Source organism: Mustela putorius, unplaced genomic scaffold (genome assembly GCF_011764305.1).
Source record: "Mustela putorius furo isolate JIRA1106 unplaced genomic scaffold, ASM1176430v1.1 tig00003942_pilon_pilon_pilon, whole genome shotgun sequence".
NCBI lineage: Eukaryota > Metazoa > Chordata > Mammalia > Carnivora > Mustelidae > Mustela > Mustela putorius.
The window spans coordinates 16,360,612-16,387,553 of record NW_025422087.1 but is presented as its reverse complement, the minus strand read 5'-3'; the positions used below and the strand labels follow the sequence as shown (position 1 = coordinate 16,387,553).

The 26,942-nt window shown below is 36.5% G+C and overlaps 1 protein-coding gene across 8 annotated transcripts in view; it reads right to left on the bottom strand.

Annotated features, from left to right (window-relative positions):
* RABGAP1L (RAB GTPase activating protein 1 like) overlaps positions 1-26,942 on the bottom strand; it is a 778,147-nt gene that overhangs the window by 604,433 nt on the left and 146,772 nt on the right. For all 8 annotated transcript variants that reach the window (XM_045069736.1, XM_045069734.1, XM_045069733.1 and 5 more), the window contains one exon: positions 3,936-4,077. In XM_045069736.1, coding sequence (XP_044925671.1) covers positions 3,936-4,077 — 142 coding nt within the window. The remainder of the gene's footprint in view (positions 1-3,935; positions 4,078-26,942) is intronic.

The window sequence follows — 26,942 nt, the reverse complement described above, 5'->3', positions numbered from 1 at the left end:
TGTTAGTTAACCTTCTTTTAAGTTAATGGATAGAAGTAAGGAATTTTTATTTACTAAATTATATTATGTATTATATAATGTATAATATAAACTATTCCTATTGAGTAGCAGCTCTCATTCTATTATTTTTTTCTCTCCCAATTCTAGTTCCATGTATTTTTCATTTCTTTTCTTTTCTTTTTTTTTTTTTTTAAAGATTTTATTTATTTGACAGACAGAGATCACAAGTAGGCAGAGAGGCAGGCAGAGAGAGAGGAGGAAGCACGCCCCTTGCTGAGCAGAGAGCCCGATGTGGGGCTCGATCCCAGGACTGTGAGATCATGACCTGAGCCGAAGGCAGCGGCTTAACCCACTGAGCCACCCAGGCGCCCCTCTTTTTTTTTTTTTTTTTAAACTTATTTGACAGACAGAGATCACAAGTAGGCAGAGAGGCAGGCAGAGAGAGGAAGGGAAGCAGGCTTCCTGCTGAGCAGAGAGCCCAATGCGGGGCTCAATCCCAGGACCCTGGGATCATGACCTGAGCTGAAAGCAGAGGCTTTAACCCACTGAGCCACCCAGGCGCCCTGTATATTTCATTTAAGACCGGCATTTTTGTAAAACATTACCTGAAATCTTGTGCTCAAATTACTTTCTGGTAGATAACTTGAAACACCTGCTTTTTCTTCCTGTGCATATAGCTCAATTATATTCCCAAACCAGTGCTGTGGTTCTTATTTACCAGAAAAGAATGTGTTTCTAGGTCTGGCCTAAAATTCTCCTGCTTGTAATCTCTGATCTTTTCCTCTTTATGTTGGCTGGGAAAGAGATGACCACAACAGTGTTCCTGGGAGAGTCTTGTATAGAAGATAGTGGAGTCACGCAATGAAGGGCTGAACTCTGTAATCAAGAGAATACTATGAAAGTGATATTGCGAGGGCACCTGGGTGGCTCAGTGGGTTAAGGCCTCTGCCTTTGACTCAGGTCATGATCCTGGGGTCCTGGAATCGAGCCCCACATCAGGCTCTCTGCTCAGCAGGGAGCCTGCTTCCTCCTCTCTCTCTGCCTGCCTCTCCACCTACCTACTTGTGATCTCTGCCTGTCAAACAAATTAAAAAAATTAAAAAAAAAAAAAAAGAGAGAAAGTGATACTGTATGACTCCAAAGCTAGGACATAAAAGGCACTACAGATTCTACCTTGGTCTCCTGGATGGCTATCTGAAGGAAGTTAGCCATTATCTCACAATGACACCCAAGCAGCCCGTGTGGGAAGGCCCATGTGAGAGAAAGCAAAGTTGCTTGCCAACCATCAGCATCATTTTGGTAATTATGTGAATAGGACCCTTTCAGGCCCAACGAGGGACATCTTTAGATGATTATATCCCCAGACAACACCTGACAATTCATAAGAAACTCTTAGCCAGAACTGCCCACAAAAACCATTGCCTAATTCCTGATCTTCAGAAGCCATAAGATATAATAACAGGTTTGGAGTTTTAAGCCCCAAAACAAACAAAACAAAACAAAAAAACAAAAACAACAACAAAAACTCTCTAAGCTCTACCTCCAACTAAACATAAAAATTTAAGTGGATCATAGACAAATCATTAATGAAAAAACCTGACAAATTAGACTTTATAAAACTCAAACTTTTACTCTCCGAAAGACATTGTTCAAAAAATGAAAAGGCAAACTATACAGTGGGACAAAATATTTGCAAAATATATCAATAAAGGACTTTTACATATTCGTATATACACAGAGATAAAATATGAAAATTCAAACAGAAAACAACCCAATTTAAAAATGGGCAACAGGGGGTGCCTGGGTGGCTCAGTGGGTTAAAGCCTCTGCCTTTGGCCCAGGTCATGATCCCAGGGTCCTGGGACCGAGCCCCGCATTGGGCTCTCTGCTCAGCAGGGAGCCTGCTTCCTCCTCTCTCTGACTGCCTCTCTGCCTGTCTGTAATTTCTGTAATCTCTGTCTGTCAAATAAATAAATAAAATCCTTAAAAAAAAATAAAAATGGGCAACAGAGGGGCACCTGGGTGGCTCAGTGGGTTAAGCCTCTGCCTTTGGATCAGGTCATGATCTCAGAGTCCTAGGATCAAGCCCCACATCGGGCTCTCTGCTGAATGGGGAGTCTGCTTCCCCCTCTCTCTCTCTGCCTACTTGTGATCTCTGTCAAATAAATAAATAAAATCTTTTAAATAAATAAATAAATTTTTAGATGAAGTTAAACTACCCCTATCATAAGACCTAGACAATCCACTCCTAGGTGATTTACCCAGGAAAAATGAGAGCAGATATTCACCCAAGACTTGTACTCAAATATCCATAGCAGCAAAGAGCCAACAGCTAGAAACACCTTAAAAGTCCATTAACTGGTGAGGAGATAAACTGTGGCATATCTTTATGATAAATTACTACTCAGCAACAAAAAGGAACCAACTATTGACACAACATAGATAAATCTCAAAAGATTTGCTATGTGAGAGATGCTATATACAAAAGACTATATACTATAGGATTCCTTTTATATGAATTGTAGAAAAGGCAAAAGATGGTGACAGAAAACAGATCAGTGGTTGCCCGAGACTATAGGTGAGAAGAAACAGTGATTCTTGTGAAGGGGCATGAGGGAAATTTTAGGGGGGAAGAAGTAATGGAAATATTTTATATTATGACGCTGGTGGTGGTTATACAGATGTATCCACTTAATGAACTATTTAATTTAATAGTTTAATTTAATTTAATGAACTATACAATTAAAATGGGTACATCCAGGGCACCTGGCTGGCTCAGTCAGTAGGGCGTGAGACTCTTAATCTTGAGGATCCTAGTATGAGCCCCACACTGGGTGCAGAGATTATTTAAAAATAAAATCTTTATGGGGCTCCTGGGTGGCTCAGTGGGTTAAATCCTCTGCCTTTGGCTCAGGTCATGATCCCAGGGGCCTGGGATCCAGGCCCACATCAAGCCCCACATCAGGCTCTCTGCTCAGCAGGGAGCCTGCTTCCCCTCCTCTCTCTCTTCCTGACTCTCTGCCTACTTGTGATCTCTGTCTGTCAAATAAATAAATAAAATCTTTAAAAATAAATAAATAAATAAATAAATGAAATCTTTATAAATAGGTAAGTAAGTAAATAAAATTGATACATTCCATTGTATGTAAATTATACCTTCACAAAGTTTTTTTTTTTTAATTACACACTTAGAACAATGTCTAGCATGTAATAAACACTCAATAAATACAAGCCAAAAAATAACCAGTATCTGTATGGCAAACCAAATAAAGGAATGGTTTCATAGAGAGAAAGAATTCTAAGATCCTTTCAAAGATGATATAAACTCAGAAATTTTTAATAAACCCTATCCTATAAGCAGATCATTTAAGGGCTTAAGTAAAGATCTGCCAGTTAGTTCTAGTTCCTAATAAAAAGAATACTAAGCACAGAGCCAAATGAAGTGTGACCCTTGTGAGGCCAGTAAGCATCTCTCAGTAGCATCCACGTAGTAAACAGAGCACACACCATGCTATCTCAAAAAACTGAGTGGTAAAATGATAAAGCAACAACAAAAAACAAGTCAAAACTAAATAACATCAAATGAGTAGTGGGACATGACCTATAACTGAAATTCTAAAGACATGTGAGAAAAGTTGAAACTTCTCATTAAACACTTAAAAAATATTTGAAATTAAACAGAAAGCAAAACAGCAAATTTAAACAGATGCATAAATGGCACTGGGAACTATGCAACCAAGGAAGCAATGGACCGAAATCTCTTCTGCATCTAGCAGAATCTAGAGCAGCGGAGGTGGGGAGACTAGGAATAATCATCATTCTCCTCCCGCACTCTTCACACACACAAGCGCACACGCACACACACATACACACAGCGTTGAGGGTTATAAGTACAGCAGCTATGTAAAGAAAGAGAACTGAGTGTCACTTCTTACCCTCATCTGCTTCATCCTCCTGCGGTGACATTGGACCCCCTCCACTAGTGGGAGTGACTGGTTCCTCCTTTTCAGACTGTCGCTGTAGACTTACTACCTCATATATTGCATCTCCAGCACTGGTGTGCCCTTTTCCCTCAGACTGAGAAAGACATAAACATGTGATCCAATATTAGAAATGTGAAGGAAATGCTAAAAGATAGTATTTCAAGGTTCATTAAAAACAGATGAAATTAAGAGTAGCATGTCATGTTTGATCTCCTATATGTCTTAAGGAAATTTTTAAAGTGTGTTGTTCTTTGCATGATATTCTAAATGCATTATTCTTCTTATATTATTTTAACCAATGAAACCTACTAAACATTGTGGGAAAAAATTTCTTTTTATCAAAAGAACTTGAACCACCACATTTTCTAGGGTACATATATAAGTAATGCTAGATTTCCAGGACTGACTACACCTTGCATTGAGATAAAAAGATAGCAGCTACATCCATTAAGTAATTCATGGAAGTAGACAGCTCTTACTTTATAAATGGTTTACATTCTATGGCCCTTTCCTAAGGAGGAAAAATTAAGGCAACTGTCAATTAAATTAGCACAGCCTACAAAGCCCTAGATAACCTGGTCCCTGCCTCTCTTTCCAGTCTCAATACACACCCACAGCATGTTACTATATTCCAACCACTCTGGCATTGTTTCAGTTCCAAGAACCTTTAAATTCTTTTCCACCTCAAGACCCTGGGAGATCCTTTGCTCTCTGCCAATAGAACCTTTCTAACTCCCATCACTCTTAGCTCTTTATTGCTAATGTCACTCATACAAACTATCTTTTTAAATTAACATAACAATGTATTGTTTGTTTCAGGCGTACAGGTCTCTAACAAACTATTCCAACTAAGTTCCTCATGTTTTTGATACTTTTCATTCCCTGTCCTTCCCCTTCACGGCACTACCACAATGTAATTACACATTTGTTATTATATTTATTTGTTTAATGACAGTCTTACCACAAGACAGAGGCATCATAACAGCAAGAACTTTGCTGATTTTTCAATCAGAAATAATATAGTATCTGAGACATAGTAGGTACTCAACAAATATCAGTAGAATGAATGGCTAAACTAATACTACAACATATGAACTTTGGAATCAAACTGACATGGATCTGAATTCAAATTTTACTACTAATAAGATATGAAGTTTTGGGCAAATTACTTAATTTTGCTGAGTCACAGTATCTATATCAACTCTGGACATTTATCAAAGTATCTGAAACAAAATTTTAATAATAATAACACTTGTTATTATCATCATTATTTCAATGTTTATAGCACACTGGGCTCTAAAAAACACAAAACAAGAATAATATATGCATATATGGAGATAAAATTACCTCTAATATCTACCTGTACTATATGTAATCCATTTAAATTATAAAAATATAGCTACTAGGGGTGCCTGGGTGGCTCAGTGGGTTAAAGCCTCTGCCTTTGGCTCAGGTCATGATCCCAGGGTCCTGGGATCGAGCCCCACATTGGGCTCTCTGCTCAGCAGGAAGTCTGCTTCCTCCTCTCTCTCTCTCTCTCTGCCTGCTTCTCTGCCTGCTTGTGATCTCTGTCTGTCAAATAAATAAATAAAATCTTTAAAAAATATATATCTAGCTACTAATTATTCACTGTTTTCAAGAATTAATTCTGAATCCCAAATCGAATCTCAGGTGTACCTTCAAATCAATTAGCAAATAATAAAAGTTAAAAATTGTCCATTAAAAGAGAGAAGACAGCCATGAAAAGTTATCAGGTTTAAACCAATCAAATTTTAATTGTATTTCTACTCTACTCAAGACACAGAGACCTCAATCCCTACAGCAACCACTAAAATTATCATAAGGCAATAGAGTAAAAATGAAATACTAAATGTTCAAATAATTCAAAAGTTGGCAGGAAATGAGAAACAAAAACAGAAAACAATAAAATGACAGACCTAAATTCAAACTTGTAAATAATTATATTAAACATAAATGACCTAAACATACCAATTAAAAGACAGATTATATTAAAAACAAGACACAACTACATTGTCTAAAAAATAAAAACTTTAAATAATATAAGTAAGTTAAAGTAAAATGAGGGAAGAAGCTATACCATGAAAACACTAATCAAAAGAAAACTGAAGAGACTATACACTAATATAGTCTAAAGGGACATATCAGTATAAGAGAAAGTAGACTACCACACAAGAAAAAAACCACTAGGAACAAAGGTCATTTAACAATGTTAAAAGAATCAAGTCAATGAGAACACAAAAGTAAATATATATAAATTTACCTAACAACTAAACAGTATAAAGACTTGATGGAAACGAAAGGAGAAAAACAAACCCACATTTATAACTGGAGATTTCACATTCCTCTCACAATAATCACTAACAAAGTATACACAAATACATCGAGGTTATCGAAGAACTGAACACCAATTACAGGATCTAGTATTTATAGATCACTACACAACACAAAGGCAGATTACACACCCTATTCAAATGCACATGGAACTTTCTCCAAGACAAACTATTTCCTGGGTTATAACATGATCTTTAAGTTTTAAAAATTGAATTGTAAAAAATAAGCTTAGTGAGCATAATACAATTAAACTAGAATCAATAAGAGAAATACATCTCAAAAATTTCCAAATACTGAAAAATAAAGCAATACAATTCCTAATAATCCATAGGTTAAAATGAAAGAGAAAGGTTCAGTTTCAAAATACTTTGAACTCAGCAAAAATAAAAATAAAACAAATCAAAATTAGTAATACATCTAAACAGTATAGATTTAGAGCTATAAGTGCTTATATTACAAAAGAAACACCCCCAAATCAGTAATCTAACTTTCTACTTGTTTTGAAGCACAAATTAAAAAACACTTAAGGTAGTTCTTTTTTTTTAAGATTTTATTTATTTATTTGAGAGAGTGACAAAGAAAGAGAGCATGAAATGTGGGGAAGGGTAGAGGAAGAGGGAAAAGCAGACTCCCTGCTGACCAGGGAGCCTGACTTGGGACTCAATCCCAGCATCCTGGGATCATGACCTCAGCCAAAGGCAAATGCTCAATCAGCTGAGCCACCCAGGCACCCCCCAAAATGTAGTTCTTAGCAAAGATCAATAAAATGATAAATCTCTAAAATAAACTGACCAAGCAAAAAAGAAAGAAGGTACAAATTACTCATTAACAGGAAAAAAGTGTATACACTTGTACAGACCCCATGATGTCAAAAGGAATAATGCAAACAGCTCTATCCATATTAATTGGACAGCTTAGATAAAACGGACCAATGCTCTGAAAGCTAAAGAATGCCCACACTTACCCAAGAAGAAATACATGACCTGTATTAAAGAAACTGAATCTGTAAGTTAAAACCTTTCTGAAATGAAAACTTCAGAACCATATAGTTTCAACGACAAATTTGTCGTTGAATATTTAATATTCAATATTTAAATATTTACTCAATATTTAAAGAAATAACACCAATGCCCCAATATCCCTCATAAAAACAGATAAAAATCCTCAATCAAATATGAGCAAATAAAATCCAGCAACATACCTTACAGGTATAGATATATATCAAAACCAGGGAAGTTTATCTGGGAAATGCAACAATAGTTCAACATTGAAAAAAATCAACATAATTCAACATAGTCACAGACTAAACAAGAAAAACCACATCATCAACAGATATAGAAAGGCATTTGAGAAAATTCAGCATTCATTCATTCATGTTAAAGACTTTCAGTAAACTAGGAATACAAAAGAGTTTTCTTAACCTGATAAACACTATCCATAAACCTACAACTAACATCACACTTAATGGTAAAAAATTAATTGCTTTTCTCCAAAGAGTGAGAACACAGAAAAGACATAGACACTTCCTATTCCCACTCAATATCATAGAGAAGTCCTAACTAGTGCAATAAAGCAAGAAAAAGAAAGAAAAGGCACTCATTGGAAAGGAAGAAGTAAAACAGTTATTATTTACAAACAATGTAAATCCTTGTCAGGAGTCAATGAACTTTTTCTATAAAAAGCTAGATGGGAAATATCTTAAGCTTTGCAAGCCATATGGTCTCAATCACAACTACTCAACTTTGTTGTTGTGGATAAGTGTACAACACTGGTAAAATACTTCATCTGCACTTAGTTTACTATGGAAGCAAAGTTTTCTCTATTACTATAAATCTCATGTAGACCTAAACATTATATTCACCAATTTAGTTTCAAAATGAGATTTTTTTTTATAAAAAACACTTTTTATTTCTAATATTCACTTATTTTTAGGTAACTAAAAATCAATCTGTGTGTAAAACAAAAATTGTCTGGTTCATGTTAGAATTAACTAGAGCACTTTGAAACATGTAAATACATGAAAGGGGCTCGATAAATGTGGTTGAGTAAACATCACGAAGATTCTTCACACTTATACAAATAAACTCTAGTTGTCTAAAATGGTATACTATCATCAAATACAAAGAACGATAATCCTCATATCTCTATTCAGAATCTTTAGGATGGGGTCCGAAAATCTGGGTTTTTTAAAGAGCCAAAAGTGATTCTGATGAAAGTTAAATTGTGAACCACTGCCTATAAGAACTCTTGTTTTAATAAAAATGTCTATATTTTTAAAAATCACAAATCATGTAACCATCAGAAGGTCTCACTAAGCTGCAAATACATATGATAACACGGGGAAAATACATTTGCAAACAGCTTCTATTTAACTTCACACAAGTGAAGGTAAAGAAAGCTGATCCTACACAGAACTGTTAAATTAGGAAAACATCTGCCTTACACAGCTTTTTAGTTTCCCACAATTATATAAGGACCGCCCTAACCTTGTTAATTTTCATCTTTCTGCAATTAGAAGTTATTCCTATTCAGTTACTCTTACTTTTCTCCAGTTTTATTGAGCTGTAACTGCAATACAACACTGTGTAAGTTTAAGATGTACAATATAATAATTTGATACATTATATATATTGTGAAATAATTTCTACAATGTTTAGTTACTATCCATCACCTCATATAGGTGATTCTTGGTTATACTAACTGATTATACCTTGACTTAAATAGGCTTGAATCAACATGTATCTCCAAAATGTAATTTTCCTTTTGTGCTTTTAAACTGTGTTAAAGAAAAAAAAAATCACAGGCCCGTAATAGTGTCACTTAAACCACGTCTCCAAACCCATACTTAATACATAATCTAACTGCAGTTTCAACAATCCCCAGAAATGTAGCCCTAGTTGGTTATTCAGAAATTTTTCAATCCATAACAGAGTCTGCCACCTGGTCCTCTCTACCCCACAAAGACAGACAGGGTAATATGCATGATAAGACACATGCTTTCCCCCTAGACAGTGGCCTTGAGTGAACAAACCTTTTCTCTTACTAATACCTTTCTTGCCCCCATCATCCTATAAAAAATCTTCCACTCCAAGTAACTCTTTGGAGCATCCTATTTGTTACATGGGGTGCTGCCCAATTCATGAGTTGTTTAACAAAGTAAGTTAGATCTTCAAATTTGCTTGCTTGAATTTTATTATTTAACACATTTGGTGGCAGTGGTAGGACCTGAAGCAAACTTCTTACAACATTCAGGCAAAATGAGAAACAATGCAAAACTCTTTGAGTTCCTCGTCTTTGTCATTTCAGAGGGCTGTAGGTAAGCAGCTCTCAGTGTGAGAGATGCCTTTTTGTCTGCACTCAAGCTCCTGATATGAGTGGCTTTCCTTTATAGGTAGGTCAGCTTGAGGTGGCAGATTTTCCCAGAGCCCAACCCAAGCTGAGCTGGCAGTTCTGCTGAGAGCCCAGTCGAGATGGCAATTTCACCCAGAGTCCAACTGAGCTGGTGGAACGGTCTGCCCAGAACCATGCCCTCAATCCTTTGGACAATTCCCAGGGCAGAAAACCTCATCAAGGTTCTACAAGAATTGTCAGTTGTGTGCAGAGAGCCTTCTTGTGGCCAAGACACAGCACTGCTAATATTTTAAGGCACATGTTTGTTCATCTTGTTTTGTGTAAATAAAGGCTACTGATAGTAGGGATCTTAAAAGGCAGAAAGCCACAAAAACTGGTGGGGTACAGGTCAAGCATTTAACAAATGTTAGAGCGCATACCACCCCAAGAAGACTCCTGTGGTTGATCAGCTGGTCACAGAAGGGTTAGATTAACACCAGGTCACCTGACAACCTCCAGAAAATTCCTGTGCAGCAAGAAATACAGTAAAACACACACAATCCGAATTCAGTAAAGTGTCAGGACATAAAATCAATGCACAGAAATCAGTTGCATTTCTCTACACCAACAACAAGACGGAAGAAAGAGAAATTAAGGAGTTAATCCCACTTACAATTGCACCCAAAACTATAGATACCTAGGACTAAACCTAACCAAAGAGGCTAAGAATCTATACTCAGAAAACTGTAAAGTACTCATGAAAGAAATTGAGGAAGACACAAAGAAATGGAAAAATGTTCCATGCTCCTGGATTGGAAGAATAAATATTGTGAAAATGTCTATGCTACCTAAAGCAATCTACACATATAATGCAATTCCTATCAAAATACCATCCATTTGTTTTCAAAGAAATGGAACAAATAATCCTAAAATTTATATGGAACCAGAAAAGACCTCGAATAGCCAAAGAAATATTGAAAAAGAAAGCCAAAGTTGGTGGCATCACAATTCCGGACTTCAAGCTCTATTACAAAGCTGTCATCATCAAGACAGCATGGTACTGGCACAAAAACAGACACATAGATCAATGGAACAGAACAGAGAGCCCAGAAATAGACCCTCAACTCTATGGTCAACTAATCTTCGACAAAGCAGGAAAGAATGTCCAATGGAAAAAAGACAGCCTCCTCTTCAATAAATGGTGTTGGGAAAATTGGACAGACACATGCAGAAAAATGAAATTGGGCCATTTCCTTACACCACACATGAAAATAGACTCAAAATGGATGAAGAACCTCAATGTGAGAAAGGAATCCATCAAAATCCTAGGAGAACACAGGCAGCAACCTCTTTGACCTCAGCCACAGCAACATCTTCCTAGGAACATTGCCAAAGGCAAGGAAAGCAAGTGCAAAAATGAACTATTGGGATTTCATCAAGATCAAAAGCTTTTGCACAGCAAAGGAAACAGTTAACAAAATCAAAAGACAACTGAAAGAATGGGAGAAGATATTTGCAAACGACATATCAGATAAAGGGCTAGTGTCCAAAATCTATAAAGAACTTAGCAAATTCAACACCCAAAGAATAATCCAATCAAGAAATGGGCAGAGGACATGAACAGACATTTCTGCAAAAACATCCAGATGGCCAACAGACACATGAAAAAGTGCTCCATATCATTTGGCATCAGGGAAATACAAATCAAAACCACAATGAGATATCACCTCACACCAGTCAGAATGGCTAAAATCAACAAGTCAGGAAATGACAGATGCTGGCAAAGATGCGGAGAAAGGAGAACCCTCCTACACTGTTGGTGGGAATGCAAGTTGGTGCAACCACTCTGGAAAACAGCATGGAGTTTCCTCAAAATGTTGAAAATAGAACTACCCTATGACCCAGCAATTGCACTACTGGGTATTTACCCTAAAGATACAAACGTAGTGATCCGAAGGGGCACATGCACCCGAATGTTTATAGCAGCAATGTCCACAATAGCCAAACTATGGAAAGAACCTAGATGTCGATCAACAGATGAGTGGATCAAGAAGATGTGGTATATATACACAATGGAATACTATGCAGCCATCAAAAGAAATGAAATCTTGCCATTTGCGACGATGTAAATGGAACTAGAGGGTATCATGCTTAGCGAAATAAGTCAATCAGAGAAAGACAACTATCATATGATCTCCCTGATATGAGGAAGTGGAGATGCAACATGGGGGGTTAAGGGGGTAGGAGAAGAATAAATGAAATAAGATGGGATTGGGAGGGAGACAAACCATAAGTGTCTCTTAATCTTACAAAACAAACTGAGGGTTGCTGGGGGGAGGGGGTTGGGAGAGGGGGGGGGGGTTATGGACACTGGGGAGGGTATGTGCTAAGGTGAGTGCTGTGAAGTGTGTAAACCTGGCGATTCACAGACCTGTACCCCGGGGGATAAAAATATATTATATGTTTATAAAAATTTTTTTTTAATTAAAAAAAAAAAACCACACACACAATCCCAACCCCACATCATACTACTTTTAGGTATTAGTTGGGCTCTGAAAAACCCAAGGACTTACTAGCTAATGGGATCTTTACATTCTAAAGAATCAAGCATACCTGCTTATTTTATGTCTAAGAACTATAGTCCTAGAAGTTGTAGGCATCTAGCAAAATAAAAAAAAATTCTATTAAAAATAATCCAGAATTTACAGTGGCCATTATGGGAAATGTTCAAATTAGACAAACTTGCTCATTTAAAAAGTATGGTTGAAAGTAAGGGTTCCCAAATTAAACAGAATGGGAGGCTTATTTTAATGGATATTAAGGAGTTTCCAAAAGGCTTCAAGATTCCAAATTAGTTTCATTGAAAGATTCATTACAAAAGGCTGATAAGGGAGCCTGGGTGGCTCAATTGGTTAAGCAACTGCCTTCAGCTCAGGTCATGATCCTGGAGTACGGGATGGAGTCCCACATTGGGTGCCCTGCTCAGTGGGGAGTCTGCTTCTCCCTCTCACTCTCTCTCTCTGTGCTTTCTATCTCTGGCTCTCAAATAAATAAATAAAATCTTTTTTTAAAAAATTACCTCCTGAGCCTAGTCAAGAGGGGAAAATAACAATTCACATTATCCCATCATTTTCAAAACCAGACCATTGGTTATAAATAATTTCACTCTTAGGGGGGGCCAGGGTGGCTCAGTCAGTTAAGTGTCTCCCTTCAGCTTGGGTCATGATTCCTGCTCAGCAGGGAAGCTTGCTTCTCCCTCTCCCACTCCCTCTGCTTGTGTTCCCCTCTCCAGCTATGTCTGTCTCTGCCAGATAAACAAACTAAAAATCATTTTAAAAAATAAATAAATAATAATTTCACTCTTAGGAATAAGTATTTCTTTCTTGCCCATCTCACTTTGTAAAGGCCTATTTAGCCAGAGTGGCCCCACCTCGGTTGAACAGCCATTTTGTTGTTTATGCAGTAAAACTTAAATTGATCCTGTCTACCGCCCCCCCTCCACACAGGGAAACTTATTTAAAAGCAAGTCCAGAAAACCAGAACCAGGTAACAGAGCCCAGATACAAGGGTGGATCAGGTCAGGTAGAGATAAAAGCCCGAATGCAGGGATGAGTTGGGACAGGTGGAGACATCCAATCAGTAAAGCGAGCATACTGTCTCCCTAGCTACCAAGAAGTGTGGGCCCCGCCTTTTGGGGGCCAATTCTCACCAAGGTGATAGGCTAGTGCAAATGTCTACTATGGTATGGGGGAATTGTAGTTCAATTGGCCACCCGTGTGTGACCTAGCATGACTGTGCAGCTTTCTCTGTGTATTGCAATCTCATTGGCCACCTGTGTGTGGCCAGGCTCAACCACATGGCCTTTGCTCTATAAAAGTTAGTCTGTGAGGCAGGGAGGGGTCGTCCTTTCCGTAAGGGGCGGCCCTGACCGGTCTGTTTGACAGTCGGTTTGATTCTTGAGGCTTGGCACCAAACAAAGCTTTGCTTGACGTTTGCTTTTTATCAGTCTCGCTCCTTTGACCATGGACCCAACATTGGGGACCCAACAACTTTACATCCCAATAACACAGCTTGGACTTTTTGCCTGCCTGGTACCTGCAGGTGGTTGTTTCTTTGGCTATTTGGGGGAATGACTATCTCTTGTAAAAATAGTATATTTTATGTCCTATTTGAGGATTTCTCTTGTATCCATGAGGTTGTTTAACACTTCCAGAAATCTTTTTTGTTCGTCCCAGCCAAAACCTGAAAGATATTTTTAAAAGATTTACTAACTATAATCAGAAATTTGGACAAACTAGAAAGCTGTTATCTAGGGCTGGTAGAAATTTTTTTAGGCCTTCTCCCATAAGCTAAAGGGAGAAAAGGCATTCTCATGAATAGATGGGTCTGTTAGGCCTGTGATATCATTTAGGCAGCAATGAAATTCAGTGAGAAATTAGAAACAGCTGTGCTTAATTTACAAAACTAGCCTTTAGCGGACCAGAGGTGCAGTTCCAAAAACAATTCAAAGACCATCAATCCTTTTCATCAATCCCAAAACATCCCCTATTTATCTCAAAAGGCTTATAAATATTGTAAAAATTCTGACCTTAAAGAAATAAAAGTCTTCTAGAAAATGGTTACATCTTTTTCCTGTGCATTTAAAATGAAAATGTTTGATGTCTTCTCTGAGAACTCTTTATCTAGCCAATCTCTTTAAAATGCAAATTGCAGGGAGGTAATCCTTACCAAGGGAAAATAAGAAGGAAAGGCCATTTAAAACTTGACTTGCCAAGGACAAATATAAATCTTAAGTAGCTTCTCCACAAATATTAAAAGAAAGCTTTAGCCATCTATACCAATAACCTTAACCATCTACCGGAGAACCTCAAATCCAAATTTTATAACTAAAAGTTTATACTTAATGTCATCGAGCCCTCTTGCTCCACCATAGGCCCAAACAGTTAAAACCAGAAACAGACAAGACTACTCAACAACTCAAGCTGTAACCAAAACCCACTGTATTTATTTCTTACTACACTTTTAGGTGGCACTGACAAAAAACATTTTGCAATGACTGGAACATTCCAACCACAAGAACAGAAAAGCCCTGATAGCAACCAAATGACTAGAAGACCACACCCCACATGTCCCCTTGCCTGCCCAGGATCTTGAGCTGCATACATACAGACCCCCATCCATGATCACACACTCTCTGCCTGCTCTTTTGCCAGGCACCCCCCACCTCCATCCTCTTCCTATGAACTTCTATGTGTCCATCTTGTCAGTGGAGAGGTTGGTTATTAAGGCTTAAGCCTTCCATCCCCCTAGCTTCTGGAACCCAAAATAAATTTCTCTCTTTCTCTTCTCCAAACACTTGTCGCTTGAGTTACTGGCCTCTCTTGTGACAAGTTTGGGTTAAGCAACAGTGTTAGCAAACCCAGCCAGGTGCTATCCTACTGATTTGCCCAGCCTCCATGGGATTCCCTGGGACAACTGGCTGAGGCAGCATGCCAGAGCTCATCAGTTCATGCAGTGGACAATGTAGTGAGCTAAGCGATGACCCACTGCCTTCCTGAGTCAGTGGCTGTGACAGAATCTTAGGTAACACTTATTTCATGGTAGTAATTTTAAAACAGAAGCTAATAAAGTCAGCATCTACCTGCATATTCACGTGTGTCTATGTATGTGTTCTATGTGTTTCTATCTCTGGTAGGAATTAATTTGTAAAACAGCTCTATTTAGTTGGTTCAAAGGCAAGCACTTATAAGACCTGGTTATTCTAAAATGCAAGAAGATAGAAACTAACCCAAATGCTTTCCAAGTTCATATAATCTGGAAAAATACTTGATATAAAAGCTAGTTTGAAAAAGGGGACAGAAAATTTGAAGAAATAATAGCTAAAAACTTCCCAAGGAACCAGAAATCCAGAAACAGAAGGCACCAAAAGCCCCAAACAAAAGAAACCCAAGAAGATCACACCAGTAAACATAGTAATTAAAAAGGCAAAAATAAAGATAAAGAGAGATTTTTAGGGGCACCTGGATGGCTCAGTCAGCTGAGCACCCAGCTCATGCTTTCAGCTCAGGTCATGATCTCCTGGGTCATCAGGCTCCGTGCTCAGTGGGGCATTTGCTTGAGATTTTCTCCCTCCTTCTCCTTTTGTCCCTCCCCCGTCACTCGCAAACATGCTCTCTCTCTTTAAAATAAATAAATTTTAAAAGAAAAAAAATTAAAATCTTTCTCTTATTTAACTTAGTGAAGCTCCCCTCTACTTGCTAGATGGAATGAAGCCTGATTTATGAATCATTTAATAAAGCTAACTACATCTTCAAATCTAATGGCCTGAATTTTGTTTTTTAACAACAGACAGGCTAAAATATATTCTGCACTCAATTTCTGTTCAATTACAAATATAGATTTATAAAAAAGTATTTATAAAAAAATACAGATTTATAAAATAAATCTATAAATAAATATATATATATAAATAAAATAAATATATTTTATAAAATATAAAATAAATCTATAAAAGATTTATAAAAATATAGATTTATAAATAGAATATAGATTTATTAAAAAAATCTTTAAAAAAAAACTAACATATTTCCTCAAAGGGACTTTTTTTAAGCACCACATTGTGTCATTACACTACTGCAGTCCCTCCCTTTGCTAAACCCCACAGCATTCTATATATTATTTTCATTCAGTATTTATCATATTCTTCTTTGTAAAATGGTGATTTTTATACATTTTTATACATTTCCTTACTAATAGAAGGTGACACAGAGAACCTTTGGGAATAAGGATTAGATTTTTAACTATCTTATCCTCACCGTGAATACTACCACAGAGATCATAAATTAACTTTGAATTAATGATAGCAGTCATGGAATTATTTGTGGTAAAATCCTTTTATGTAGCTCACTAATTCAAATGTCACAGAACTTTAGAGAAGGAAAAAACCTCAGTAATTGTATTAATCTACAGTCTTATTTTATAACTAGGAAACCAAGGCTTACAGAGATAAAAGGACATCTAATAGGATTTTTTAAAATTACCTATTGAAAAAAAAATTAAAAATAAAAAAAAAATTACCTATTGAGAACAAGCGTCACCTGACATATTTATTTCATATACAAATTCAAAACATATACTTTTTAATGTATTAAATTCAAAATACATGATACACAGTACATATCATGACCTGAGCCGAAGGCATCGGCTTAACCCACTGAGCCACCCAGGCGCCCCCACAGTACATATCTATACAGAAGTTAAGTGATTCCTTCCAATCAGATGTAAAATTCAGTATGTCCTTTTAGGCCAGATGCTCCAATAACTAAATATTACTTAATTTTTTTATTATTATTAGAATTTTTTAAATCTTTATAATAAGCAACATTTTTTCAGAAAATCTGTTCATCATGGTAATCAGATATGTTAATATAACTTAAATTATCTAAACCTTGCTAATTCTACAACATATGCTTCCTATCTCAAGAAATGCCAATCTGCATTAAAATATTGGTATGCTGGCCTCAAAATGTTCTGGATTTCCTAAACTAATCTAAGGTAAATAACATTTCTTAAGATTATCTTTAAAATTAGTATTATATAAGCATTTCTTTCTTCATAACATTGTTTTTTATCTATAATTGCCTCAAACTGTTCTTCCTAGTTTATCACACACAGCTCCCAAATAAGCAAGAATTCAAGAACCACCCCCTATGCGTTTTCACTGTGCTGACTCAACTGACCTCTGGCGAACTGAATTCTGTTTTATAATAACTTCATCTAATCATCAAATCTGCTCCTATTTTTTTTTCTGACACTCCCTCTCCTTGTAGATGTCTAATTATGAAATAAAAGATCACTGAGTTCACTGAAGTAAACGTTGCATTTTTCCAAGCTCTTAATTCCATATGCTTTCTTTTTTTTATACCTAGAATAACTCTGCTGTTACCAATTTTTACTACATTTTGGCAAAAGCACAAAGTAGAAAACATTTTTGTGAAGAGCAACATAACTAAGAATGTTACATGGCATTATTGGAAACAAAAGCAGTTGTCTCTGTTCATAGGAAATAATTTCATTTCAAAATGATGAACAAGTAGTATTTTCTAAGTAATAATCACAGTTTCAAACATAAGAATATTCTCTGAACCTAAAGACAGTGCATCTAAATAAGTAAAATTTTATTAGTAAATATCAATTACATTGCTACTTCCCATCACATCCAAGTAGCTCTGTCACATTGCCCTTTAGGTGGTGATAAGCCTTTTGTTTGTTAAATTTTCAATGTACTCAAAGAACACAAATCTTTAGGTAGGAGTTATTTTTCACTCACAGGCCACTTGGTGGGAGTGCGTTGTTGAAGATTAGTTGACCACACAGTTGTGGGTCCAATTCTGGGTTCTTTATTATGTTCCACTGATATATGTATCTGTTTTTGCACTAGTACCATACCCTATTGATGCTTACAGCTTTGTGCTGTAACTTGAAAAGTGGAATCTTGATGCCTCCAGTTTTCCCCTTCTTTTTCAAGATTGCTCTGGCTATTTAGGGTCTTCAGTGATTCCATACAAATTTTAGGATGGATTGTTCTAGTTCTGTGAAAAATGCTGGTGATATTTTGATAGGATTGCATTAAATGTGTAGACCACAATAAAGCCAATTAGATCTTCAAATTTTACTCTACTGTTTTTGAACAAGTTATGAGTATCTCCAATATAAGTTTTATTTTGGGGTATTTTAAAACTGTCATTTAAAAAATTATTTTGAATTAACATGATAAGCACATAGAATCTGAAGCAACAGAATGTTCCAAAATTCTAATTTTGCTTTCTGCTGTTTTAGAAGTCCTTCCATATGTTTAAAAAAAAAAAGAAGAAGAAGAAGAAGAAGAAAAATATCAGGTGATGCATAATTTCCCTTTTAATTGAAATATAATTGGCATATAATGTTGTACAGGTATATGTGTTGATTTGATACATTTATACACTACAATATGATTACCATTGTAAAATCAGCTAACACCTCTATCTTGTCACATAGTTGTCACTTTTTCTGTGTGGCAAGAACAAAAGATTTAGTCTCTCAGCAACTTTAAAGTCTGTAATACAATACTGTTGATTATAATCAGTATGCTGTGCATTAGATCTCCAGGATTTTTTTTATCTACTACTTGCATTATGTACAAGTTTGTACATAATGCTTAACTATACCATCTCCGCCAAAAGAAACTAGTTTGCTTTGAAATTTATCTACGTCATTCTTCTAAATGTTGGCAATAATAAGTGTTCAGTGCCCTGTATTTTGATGAGATGCTCACTCAGCAGTATCACTAGGTGTAGCTTTCAATCCAGGAAAAAGAGACTGGATTTTCTCAAAACTCTAATTTTAGGGGCACCTGGGTGGCTCAGTGGGTTAAGTGTCTGACTTCAGCTCAGGTCATGATCTTAGGGTCCTGGGATAAAGAAGATGTGAGATATATATATGATGGAATATTACTCAGTTTTAAAACTTTTCTCCCAAGAACTCTATCTCAATCAAGAGGATCAACAACTACCCAGTCACTTAGAAGTAATCCTAACCTGGGTGGCTCAGTTGGTTAAGTGTCCAGCTCTTTTTTTTTTTTTTTTTTGAAGATTTTATTTATTTATTTGACAGAGAGATAGAGAGAGAAGGAACACAAGCAGGGGGAGTGGGAGAGGGTGAAGCAGGCTCTCTGGTGAGCAGAGAGCCCAATGCCAAGCCTGATCCCAGGACGTTGGGATCATAACCTGAGCTGAAGGCAGCTGCTTAACAACTCAGCCACCCAGGTGTCCAAGCATCCAGCTCTTGATTTTGGCTCAGGTCATGATCTTAGGGTGGCTAGACTGAGTCCCATATGGGGCCTCAAGCTCAGAATGGAGTCTGCTTGAGATTCTCTCTCCCTTTCCCAACTCACATACATGCTCACCTGCACTCTTTGTCTCAATAAATAAATAAAATCCTTAAAAAAGGAAAAAATCATAGCCTCCTTGTTTTCCCTCAATTCACCAAATGCTACCATCTTTACTCTATTGATGCCTCTCTAATTCCTCTGTTCAACAATCCTCACTTGACACTGCCTATCTTTAGGCCATCATAGCCTACTCACTTCATATCTACTGCCTCCAGTATCAACATCCTGTTCACTGTTGTCGGAGTGAACTCTCTCAACTACCAATCTACCGTCATTCACAGCTTTTAAAATCCTCCCAACCTGAGGAAAGTCTCTAAGTATCTAAGCAAGTATCTAATCACCTATTTAGAGTAAAGTGCACTGATGCTTCAGCAATATCTAATTTTCTACATCTCTTGAGCAGACCACCTTGCATCAGTTTTATGAATTTATGCAAATTATTTTCTCCAAATGAAATGCCCTTCTCTTTTTCTTTGTCATACTTCAAAAGCCTAACCTTTCCTACCCCAGTTATTCATTGTTTGATTGATTGATTCACTTACTTCAGGCTGATAGGACTCTGCGCAATGAGAATACAAAACAGAAGAAAGCAAGTATTCAATTAGCATTAATAACAATAGTTAATATTTACTGAGTATTTGCCAGATGACAAGCACTATTCTAAAGGGCATTATGTGAACTGTTATTTATCTATCATAACAATTACGATACTGTGATATAATAAGACATATATTTCTTAATCCTGGCTCCTAAAAATGCTCCATGACTATAAAGGTGAAAGAAACATCTTTTGATATAATATTTGTTTTTTGTCATATACGAAGAGCCCAGATGTCCATCAACAGATGGATAAAGAAAATGTGGTGAGTGTGTGTATTTTATGTACAATATGGAATATTACTCAGCCATCAAAGAGAATGAATCTTGCCATTTGCAATGATGTGGATGGAACTAGAGGGTATTATGCTAAGTGAAATAAGTCAGAGAAAGACAAATGGCATATGATTTCACTGATGTGTGGAATTTAAGAAAAAAAAACCAGATGAATATAGGGGAAGGGAAGGAAAAAATAAAGTAAGATGAAAATTGAGAGGAAGGCGAAGCATAAGAGATGCTGAACTCTAGAAAACAAACTGAGAGTTGCTGGAGGGGAGGTGGGTGGGGGAAAGGATCACTGGGTAATGGGCATTAAGGAGGGCATGTGACATCATGAGCACTGGGTATTATATGCAACTGATGAATTACTAAATTCTACCTGTGAAACTAATAAAAAAAATTTTTTTTAAATATTTGGATTTTGGGGAGCCTGGGTGGCTCAGTGGGTTAAAGTCTCTACCTTCATGATCATGATCTCAGGGTCCTGGGATTAAGCCCCACATCGGGCTCTCTGATCCACGGAGAGCCTGTTTCCTCCTCTCTCTTTCTCTGCCTGCCTCTCTGCCTACTTGTGATCTCTGTCAAATAAATGAGTAAAATCTTTAAAAAAAAATTTTGGATTTTGTCCCATTTTCTGTAATAACTCCAGAGCAATAAAGGTAAAAGGAGCATCTTTTCCTAACATGTCCATTTCAACCACACTGGAATTTATGTTAATGAGGTGAGTTTTGGAAAACCCCTGAAGACTAGGGGGAAGAAAGGGCTGGATGTGATCAACAGTGGGATTAGACTTTCAAACTCACCCTCAGGAGAAAGGGGCTGATCAGTGATTTAATCACTAACGGTCAGTGATTTAATCAATCATGCCTATATAACAGAGCCTCCATAAAAACCCATAAATAAAGGGACTAGTTCAAAAAAAGGGATTGGTGAACACGTGGAAGTGCTGGGAGGATGGTGGGCTTGGAGAGGGCATGAAATCTCCACAATAAACAGTCCTTCCCCCATATCTAGCCCTATGCATCTCTTCCATCTGGCTGCTCCTGAGTTATAGTCTTTTTTTTTTTTTTAAAGATTTTATTTATTTATTTGACAGAGAGAGAGCACAAGTAGACAGAGAGACAGGCAGAGAGAGAGAGAGAGAGGAAAGCAGGCTCTCCACTCAGCAGAGAGCCCAATGCGGGACTCGATCCCAGGACCCTGAGATTATGACCTGAGCCGAAGGCAGCGGCTTAACCCACTGAGCCACCCAGGCGCCCCCTGAGTTATAGTCTTTAATAATAAAACAATAATGTAAGTAAACTGTTTTCTTGAGTTCAGCAAGCCATTCTAGCAAATTATCAAATATGAGGAGAGGAGCTGTGGGAACCTCCAATTTAAAGCCACTTAGTCAAAAGTAAATGTGTCAAACTGGACTTAAAATTGGTGTCTGAAGTTGGGGGTAGAGGGACTGAGCCCTTAACCTGTGGGGTCTGTGCTAACTCCAGGTAGTGTCATAACTGAATTTTAGGACACCCAGTTGGTATCCACAGAGCTGGCTGATTGACTGATATGGGAAAACACCCACCCATCTGTTGTTACAAGTGGTGTGAATCATAGTTAAAGAAAACAAAGTTTTCTTTCAACAACTCTATAAGGTGGTATAATAAAACTCCACATTTCAGAGATAAGGAGTATCTTGCCTAAGGTTAAACATGCAGGAAATGGTAAACTGAGATACAACCCCAGGAAAACTAAGCTCAGTCGAATGTGTCATTGGTGAACATGACTTCTACACTTTGCATATACTTCTACAGTCGCATGTATTACCTAGTGATATAATATTTTTACAACTACATTCTTACTTCTTAAGGACAGAGAACATATGTTAATTCATTCACATATCCCCAACATCTAGCACAGTGCTTATCACATTTTGCACTAAATAAATGTTTAATAAACTAAATTAAGCACTGAAAATCAGTTCTAAAATGAGTACTGGCATCTCAGAAAAACTATAAGATAAATTATACAGGTTTGGCCCTCTCTCCTGAATTTACTAACACTTGACACATCACTTGGGAATGCCCTCTTGACTTCTTAACCTAGTCCTCTAATAAAATCTAGCCTAAGGAAAGAGGGTTATTAAATTCATAAACAATGAATAAAATACGACTGGTAAAAGTTATTAAGGTCTATTTCCTGAGGATGCTGGCATTTTAACAGGTAGCAAATCTTTAAAACAGTGGAATAGCATCAAATAGTAAGATACCAGATGTTCATTAGTATTAGAAAGGTTTTGGAGCAGGCGTTTTTTGGGCAACAGCTTCCAAATGATTCCATATAAGCAGTATGCTCTTTCCAGACCAGAATCATACATCACTTCATTTCAGCAGCTAAGAGCCTGTTTTCTTAGAGAGATAAAGTGCACTGCCCATGTTTCAAATGTTACAAATCTTTAGATCTTATTTCTAAACTCTTCACATATAATACTAATGTAATTAGTGATGTCAATGGCCAAAGACAATGCAAGTAAAGAAGACAAGTTGAAGTAAAATATAACAAAATGACGAGGACTCATAGAGAAAAGTTTTCACAGGAAAAAAAAAATTCCCAATTTTAGTGTGATGACTAGCATATTTCCCCTTTCTCATAAACATTTCACAAGGGTAAGTTTTAGGGCCAAACTTCTTAGGTTTCATTCCTCATCTACCAACTAATAACCTTCCTGTGCCTAAATGCTTATCTGAAAAATGATGACAATAATGGCACGTACACCACAATGGTGGTACCAAGGATGACACACGTTAACACTTTTAAAATGCTTAGAACAGCATACTGCATGTAGTAATATAGTTGCTATCACCACTACTGCTTATAGTAATAGTCATGGAAGTAGTTGTTACTTTCAACAAGAATGGAGAAATCTCAATGAATATATGGATAACTGAGTAGACTTCACATAAAAATCCTTTCATAATCCTTAATATAATTGACATTTATAGAATACTCCACTCAGCAACTGCAGAATACACATTCCTTATAAGTACTCTTGGAACATTTACCAAGACAGACCATATACTAAGTCATAAAGTAAGGTTAAACAACTTAAAAGGATTCAAATGACACAGACTATGTTCTCTGATCAAAATGAAACAAAATTAGATTATCAGTAGCAGAAAGATACCTGGAAAAATCACAAATATTTGGAAATTAATCAATACACTTCTAAACAACCCATATCACAAAAGAAACAATACAGAATGTGGAAAATATTTCAAATCAAATGAACATACAAAATATCAAGTCTTACGGTTGCAGCTAAAGCAGTAGTAACAGGTAAAGTTATAACCTTAAAAATGAAAAGGCTGGGGCGCTTGGGTGGTTCAATGGGTTAAAGCCTCTGCCTTCAACTCAGGTCATAATCCCAGGACCCTGGGATCAAGCCCGACATTGGGCTCTCTGCTCAGTGGGAAGCCTACTTACCCCCTCTCTATCTGCTTCCCTCTCTGCCTGCTTGTGATCTGTCTGTCAAATAAATAAATACAATCTTAAAAAAAAAATGAAAAGACATCAAAAAAATTTTTTTAATCAGGGATCTAATCTTTACATTAAGAACTAGAAAAAGAAAAAAAGTTAAATCCAAAGCAGGAGGGGAAAAAAAGAAATAACAAAGAAAACAAAAGGAATGAACAGAAAACAACTGGGAAAACAGTGAATCGAAAACTGATTTTTTGAGAGAAGAATGTCAATAAAATTAATAAACCTCCAGTTAGGCTAATTTAAAAAAGAAGAAAGAATATATAAACTACCAATGTCAGAAATAAAAGAAGGTCCTACAAATCCTAGAGACATTAAAAAGAAAATAAGACAATATTTTAAGCAATATTCTTGATTAAACTGAAAATTTCTTGGAGATACAAATCACCACAACTCAAAAAGAAATAAAATAATAATAAACAAAGTAACACAGGATCTACTAAAGAAATTAAACTGATAACTAAAAGCCTTCCCACAAAGTAAGCTATAGGCCCAAATGGTTTCACTGGTGAATTCTACCCAACATTTAAGGAAAAAATAGCATAATCTTAAATTCTTTAAGCAAATAGAAAATACAAATTCCAATGCATTTTGTGAGAACATTAAGCTACTACTAAAATCTGACCAAGACATTACAAGAAAACCACAGACCAATATTTCTCATGAAAATAGACATAAAAAGCATTAACAAAGTATTACTAATTCAAATCTAGCTTATATATAAAAAGATTATCATGACTAATATATAAAATGAATACCATCATGGTATTAGGATAACTGGAGCTTATCCTGAAGAATGCAAAGTTAGCTTAACATTCAAAGAATCAGTGTCATTCAGCATAATAATGGAGGAAAAAAGGAACAACTTCAATATATGCACACAAAAAAATATTTCATAAAACCCAACACTCAGCAAAACAAGAAAAAGAAAATAAAGCATTCAGATTAGAAAGAAAGATATAAACTGTCTTCATACACTGAGGACATCATAGTGTATATGAAAAACACCCAGGGATTTATAAAAACTAATAAACAAACTTAGCAAGATTGCAGAAAGTAAGGTCAATATACAAAAAGCAAATGTTTATATTCTAGCAATGAACAATCAAATACTTAAAATTACAAAATGTATCTTTTAGTCACATAAAAATATTAAATACTTGGAGACAAATGTAACAAAATATGAATAAAACCCATATACTAAAAGTGGCATAACACTGCTGAGAGGAATTAAAGAAAAGCTATATAGCTTGTGATATGCCATGTCCATTGACTGGAAGGCTTGACAGTGGGTTTTAAGTTTTTACTTTTAATCACCTGGTGCATATTATGTCAACTGTACTCCTTAATACGCAAAATGTATTTCACCCATCCTCTCATTTACCTTCCCTCTTGAAACCATCAATTTGCTCTCCAGAATTAAGAGTATGTTTCTTGTTTGTCTCACTCCCTCTCTCCTTTCTCTTTGTTCATTTGTTATGTTTCTTAAATTCCACATATAAGTGAAATCATATGGTATTTGTCTTTGACTTGTTTCACTTAGCATCATACTGTCTAGCTTCATCCATGTTGTTGCAAATGGCAAGATTTCATTCTATTCTATGGTTGAATAATATTCTACTGTATATATACCACCTCTTCTTTACCCGTTCCTTAGTTGATGGAAACTTGGGGCTGCTTCCACATTTTGGCTACTGCAAATAATCCTGCTGAAAACATAGGGGTGCCTGCATTCCCTCGAATTACTGTTTTTGTATTCTTTGGGTAAATACCCACTAGTGTGATTGCTGGATCATAGGGCAGTTCTATTTTTAACTTTTTGAAGAACCTCAATACCAGTTTGGATTCCTACCAACAGAAGAAGGAACCCTGTTACCTCCTTCTTCACATCCTTGTCAACAAATGTTTCCTATGTTGTTGACTTTAGCCATTCCGACAGGTGTACAGTGACATCTCATTGTAGTATGGACTTGCATTTCACGGATGATAAATGAGGATGAGCATCTTTTATGTGTATGTTGACCATCTGTATGTCTTCTCTGGAAAAATGTTTGTGTCCTCTGCACATTTTTAATTAAATTGGATTACTGGGGGGTGCTGACTTGTATCAGTTCTTTATATATTTTGGATACTAACCCCTTTGCAAGTAACTTCTTTCATTCCATAGGCTGCCTTTCAGTTTCACTGTTTCCTTTATATTTTGATGCAGTCTCAATAATTTATTTTTGCTTGAGTTTCCCTTGCCTCAGGAATCTATCTAGAAAAAAGTTGCTACAGTCAATGTCAGAGACATTACTGCTTGTGTTCTCTTCTAGGATTTTTATTGTTTGACTTCTCACATTTAGGTCTTTAATCTATTTTGAATTTATTTTTTCTGTATGGTGTGAGAAAGTGGTCCAGTTTCACTCTTTTGCATATTGCTGTCCCAGTTTTCTCAACATTGTTTGTTGAAAAGATGGTCTTTTTCCCACTGGATATTCTTTCTGCTTTGTCAAAGATTAACTGACCTGTAATCATGGGTCTATTTCTGGGCTCTCTATTCTGATTCATTGACGTATGTTTGTTTTTGTGCTAGTACCATACTCCCTTGATCACTACAGTTTTGTAATAAAACTTGAAGTCTAGAATTTGATGTGTCCAGCTTCATTTTTCATTTTTTTTAAAGATTTTATTTATTTATTTGAGAGAGAGAGAGAGAGTATGAGAAGGGGGAGGGTCAGAGGAAGAAGCAGACTCCCTGCCAAGCAGGGAGCCCGATGCAGGACTCGATCCCGGGACTCCAGGATCATGACCTGAGCCGAAGGCAGTCGCCCAACCAACTGAGCCACCCAGGCGCCCTCATTTTTCATTTTTAAGACTGATTTGCCTATTTGGGGATTTTTTTGTGTGTGTGTGGTTCCATACAAATTTTAGGATTGTTTATTCTAATTCAGTGAAAATGCTGGTGGTATTTT